Source organism: Clupea harengus, chromosome 23 (genome assembly GCF_900700415.2).
Source record: "Clupea harengus chromosome 23, Ch_v2.0.2, whole genome shotgun sequence".
NCBI lineage: Eukaryota > Metazoa > Chordata > Actinopteri > Clupeiformes > Clupeidae > Clupea > Clupea harengus.
Window position 1 is genome coordinate 11494524 of NC_045174.1, and position 4825 is coordinate 11499348.

At 39.8% G+C, this 4825-nt stretch overlaps 1 protein-coding gene across 4 annotated transcripts; it reads left to right on the plus strand.

The window, feature by feature from the left end:
- The first annotated feature begins 455 nt into the window (after positions 1 to 455).
- On the plus strand, positions 456 to 4550 carry pvalb9 (parvalbumin 9). 4 transcript variants are annotated; one of them, XM_012838892.3, is made up of 5 exons: positions 456 to 745; positions 1579 to 1646; positions 1936 to 2068; positions 2905 to 3014; positions 4279 to 4550. In XM_012838892.3, exons 2-5 carry the CDS (start codon positions 1586 to 1588, stop codon positions 4302 to 4304), a joined length of 330 nt encoding a protein of 109 aa, XP_012694346.1. In that variant the 5' UTR covers positions 456 to 745; positions 1579 to 1585; the 3' UTR covers positions 4305 to 4550. The 4 variants fall into 4 exon arrangements, with proteins under 4 accessions (XP_012694346.1, XP_031417256.1, XP_031417257.1 ...); XM_031561396.1 differs by lacking the exon at positions 456 to 745 and adding an exon at positions 757 to 849; XM_031561397.1 differs by lacking the exon at positions 456 to 745 and adding an exon at positions 794 to 885.
- The last annotated feature ends 275 nt before the right edge of the window (positions 4551 to 4825 follow it).

Below are 4825 nucleotides of genomic sequence, written 5' to 3' on the forward strand. Positions count from 1 at the left end.
GACTGTTCATGACTGTGCACTGGGTGTATGAATGGAAGGTTAAACAGTCATGATATTTCGTGATGGTCTGTGATAGTTATGCATCTCTACTTTAGATTAGCATGAATATGTACAAGGGATAATCAGACTACCATCTGTTCTGATATGTTTTAACAGGATGGAGGGAAATTCATATTTTGGGATTACTTAACAGAGACAGACTTTAATCTCCACATTGTTGATTTTTTTTAATGTCAGATATATCCATATATCCATAAGTGATACTCACACGCAACATATGTTATATATCACGCAATATATTACATATATCATGCCTGAGCTTGCATGTTTGAGTTTGTCTGTGTTTGCCTGAGTGTGTGTGTGTGAGAGAGAGGGGGGGGGGGGGGGGGAGGGGGGAGAGAAAAAGAGAGAGAGTGAGAGCGAGGGGGAGAGAGAGTATTGCCGAGACAAAGGGAGGGAGGGATAAAGCACTCGAATCTTAATTTGCCTCTGGAGTCTATGAGGGGGATGTCCAGGTGCCCACAGCCTATCTAAACGCAGTCCGAAACGGATATAAATAGTAAAGGTTAATTAGTTAGGTAAGAAACTGGAGAGGGCCCTGACCATACGAATTTGATATACGGACAGGTAACTCAAGCATCACTCATTGTGAGTGCAATAGGACCCTATATAAGTTCACGTCGGCTGACAACAGTCACCACTAAGCCTTATCTTTGGATCACGGAAAAGCGAAAGCCTCACAGCGGTAAGTGACCCTGTTCGATGCTTCTGTGGGATAGGGAACATAGTTTGATGCCTGCATGGAACCTCTGGATGTAGTTGCAGCAACTCTCTACGGGGCGCGCACAGGTGTGTGATATTGCGGAACATTTAACTTCGACGAAGGTTAGATTAATTTAGACACCTAATGTGTTATTCTGGTGATGTCGTAGGCTAGTTGGTGTTTCGCGTAAAAGACTCGTTCATAACAAGAATTAGGTTAAACAAGCAATGATAGTCCGGTCGTCGTAGAGTAAGATTACTCAAATAATACAAGGGCATCATTTTCCAAATTCACTCATCTGACAAGAAATTACTGGAGCGGAGGACGGGATTATTTAAAAGCAGGTGCAGAGAGGAGATACATGTCAGAGTACGTTTAACAACATTTTTACTTTGGTCAAGAGACGGTCGTGTTTAAACTTAGAATACAATAATTACTGAAGTAGTTTAATTGAATAGATGGTTTTATTATGTTTGGATTGGATGGGTCCTCTGTCCCTATGTAGTAGCCTAGTACGTAGTACGTGATACCATCAGCTGCAAAGGTTGCTTTCAGCACCTTATCAATTATGTGCTTCGTCTGTGATCTTATTATCGTGAAACTATAATCTACCCACTGGGGGATTTATTATCTCCGACGCATGAAAAGCAGTAGCCTAATTAAAGAGGGCCAATTAACCGATGCTCGGCTGTCTTGCGAATTACACGCGACTCGTATTTTTCTCTTAAGTGAAAGCTATTGTTCATCAGGAGGGATGCTTTCAACATATTTAATTGCTGACAAGTGAATTATTTACTACTATGTTCCTCCGACAGGATTAATATGTCACTCACCTCCATCCTTTCTGCCGAGGCCATCGACAATGCTATCAAGGACTGCCAAGGTATGCTCTTCATATTTCACACACATCTCACTTAGCCTGAGACGATTTAAAGGAGAGGGGTTCAGCAGACACTGAAAATTTTAGCTGGCAAAAAGAAAGAAAGAAAGAAAGAATGAATGAATGAATGAATGAATGAATGAATGAAAATCTTTCACATCTGGTGTCATATCACTAGTGTTGTGGTTTAAAAAAGACAGAATTACACATAAAGTTCTTCTTTAGACTGGACAGTTTGAGTTTGCCTAATCAAAACTGTATTCTTACATTTTACACTGTCTCACTCCTTCAGATCCAGATACCTTCTGTTACAAAAAGTTCTTCCAATTATGTGGCTTGAGCCAAAAGACCCCGCAGGAGGTCAAGGATGTGTTCCGTATCCTGGATGATGACGACAGTGGCTTCATTGAGGAATCAGAACTGAAGTATGTTCATTTGAGTATTTTCAAGTTTGTTGTTCACTGTAAATGACTAGATGTTGGTGTGTGTGTGTGTGTGTGTGTGTGTGTGTGTGTGTGTGTGTGTGTGTGTATGTGTATGTCTGTATGGATTCAGTTGTAAGGCAGCATATTTATCCACCTTTTATTTGTTTATCTGAAAGGAGCATTTAAGTGACCGATCACATAGAGAAGTAGCATCATGTAAGGTGAACTTTTCAATCCTTTGAGAGCGAAAGGGAAAGACTAAATAAATAAACAAATAGCTAGTGTGGATCAGATTCTCGTCTTCTTCATTAATGCAAGAGGTGTATGTCATTCAAGGCCCTCTACAATCCATGGATATCACCAATATTTTATCTTAGCCTGCAACGAAACAGGATTATGTAGACTAATTCCACTGGTGGAACACTGAGTTAGAGAATGTGGCTAGGAATTGGAAAGAGTCTCTTGAAGTAAATGACTTCTAGTAAATGCTTAGCCTTCATTTTGGGAAGACTTCTGGATCACTTCTTTGTGTGCCTGGACTTCAGCTGATAAAGAAAATGTTAGCAACATCAAGGCCAAGGGTTCAGTCTCCAGGAAGCATACAAAATTATACAAGCACCTTTGTCCCACTCATGTCTGCGCTTCGGATTTTGCTCATGGTATTAAATTAGCAAAATGATTTTGCCAATTTTTTTAAATAGCTTTACTTCATTCACGGTGCTTTGCTTGCTGACTTCCAATAAAATGAGGGCCCATCATGTGAGAAGGAGTGCACCTTCTCTGTTGTTTATCATCTTCCGTCATTACACAATCTTTTCTCTCTCTGCCTCCTTAAGGTTCTTTCTTCAACAATTTGTTCCAACTGCTCGGGTCTTGACTGAGAAGGAGGCTAAAAGCTTCATGGCAGCTGCTGATAAGGACAGCGATGGCAAAATTGGTGTAGATGGTAAGCTATCCTCTTTCTACTGTCACGGACATGGCATAGCAGACTGCAATAATCCAACAGAGACAGCACACAGCAATGAACATGAAACTTGATTGTGTACATTTCCACTAAGTGTTTGTAGGATTATCTAAATTTTTTACCAGCAGTCTTGACCATGTCAGATAAGCTCTGCATCTTGTAAGAGTATTATAAAACATTATACACATTCCAGTATTAACGTAGATATTTTCATTGAGGCCATGTATGCTAACCTTAAAGTAATGCTAAAGATGTGGAAGATCTAACTAAGATAAACTCTGATTAGTTTGTTTCTGTTATCATACTGACGACAATCTCTACAATCTTTCATTGAGTCACTGAATCGGATAAAAAAATAAAAAAAATGCAGATGGGGCAACACTAACACATTGTCTTAACTAGACGGTAAACGTACTTCTTCATGCTGTCGGACTTTAAATGGTAGATAGTATCCATGGCAGGCAAAGAAGTGGGAGTCATGCAACCTAGATACTTCCCGTGGAATAGCTTTTGCAAAAGCTCAGATCTTAAGCCTGACTATTACATAAAAGGATCAAGGAAGTAGACAACCTTAAATTATTATTCAAATCGCATGTCCTTAATGCTCTGATTTCAAACAGGGTTGCGAAGGACGTTTACTCAAAAAAATGAAAGGCATTCTTAACACAGTTTCATTTAGTGTACATTAATGTGGTCATTAATATTTCATGCATGGCGTCAGTGAAATTTAGTAAGGACTGTGGAATATTTTAACCTTGATGCATATCATTGCTCAAAAAATCAGTGTTGTAGTTGTTAATAGTTCACAAAGTAGACTTTATGGAGCTGGAATTTCTTTCTTTTACCAAATATCCATTTTAAGTGCAGAATATACATTTTAATGTATATATTGTAGTGTGTTTAGCAAGTCTGACATGGAATAAAGAAATGGTGACATCAGTCAGACTGGGGCAAACATCCAGCATTTGTATTCATGCATGCATGCAGTTCTATATTGCAGTGCAATCATGTAAAATAGCCCTTTCAACATTTTCTCTTGCACTCTTGGGAATAACAAATCACGATGTAGCTTTTTGTCAGAGTCATAGGGGGGTAAGTAGAGAGAAAAAGCAGGACTGTGTGTGTGTGTGAGAGAGAGAGAAAGGGAGGGAAAAAGAGAGCTTCAAGTAGATAGATTTCCAGATGAGAGAGTACACATTTCCATGGCTAATGATGTTGTTTTTGCTCCCTCTTCACTCTCTTTCAGAGTTCCAGTCCATGATCCTGTCCTGAGGGACCAGGTCCTCCTCCAACCATCTCCAGTGTCCAGTGTCCAGTCTCCAGTCCCAACACAGTGGCCTCAGATCCTCTCCTTCTGCTTTGTACCAGTGACTTGTTTTTTCGAAGCCCTGCACAAACTCAGCCATTTTTATTTGCCTTTTGCAATACACAATAGGATGATTTTTGTAGATGTGACCTTGTCCCCAAGCTCTCCCCGTGATGGCTGAGGAACCTGAATAAAGTACACTGTAACTGTGACTCCTGTGTCCTGGATTTTTAAATCCCCTCCTGCTTAGAGTGCATTTGTTACAGCTCTGTCTTTTAGCACGCAAGGCAACATCTGTGCCATTTATTATCGGATCAGCATCCATATACATTGCAAAGCACCCCAATGCGCCATATGAACTATACTTGCAATTTTAAATGCAAAGCATAATCCCTCTTTCCAGGATTTATCAAATATTTAAGTCTAATCCACCATACAATGGAGAACAGAAATATTGTATTAATGCTCAAGTCAAGAAAGATTCACC

What these genes read in the sequence shown, in the direction of transcription:
- pvalb9 (XM_031561394.1), top strand. An exon ending in ATTGAGGAATCAGAACTGAA is followed by an intron (nt 2,069 to 2,904) that starts GTATGTTCATTT and finishes TGCCTCCTTAAG; the next exon opens with GTTCTTTCTTCAACAATTTG. An exon ending in TGGCAAAATTGGTGTAGATG is followed by an intron (nt 3,015 to 4,278) that starts GTAAGCTATCCT and finishes ACTCTCTTTCAG; the next exon opens with AGTTCCAGTCCATGATCCTG.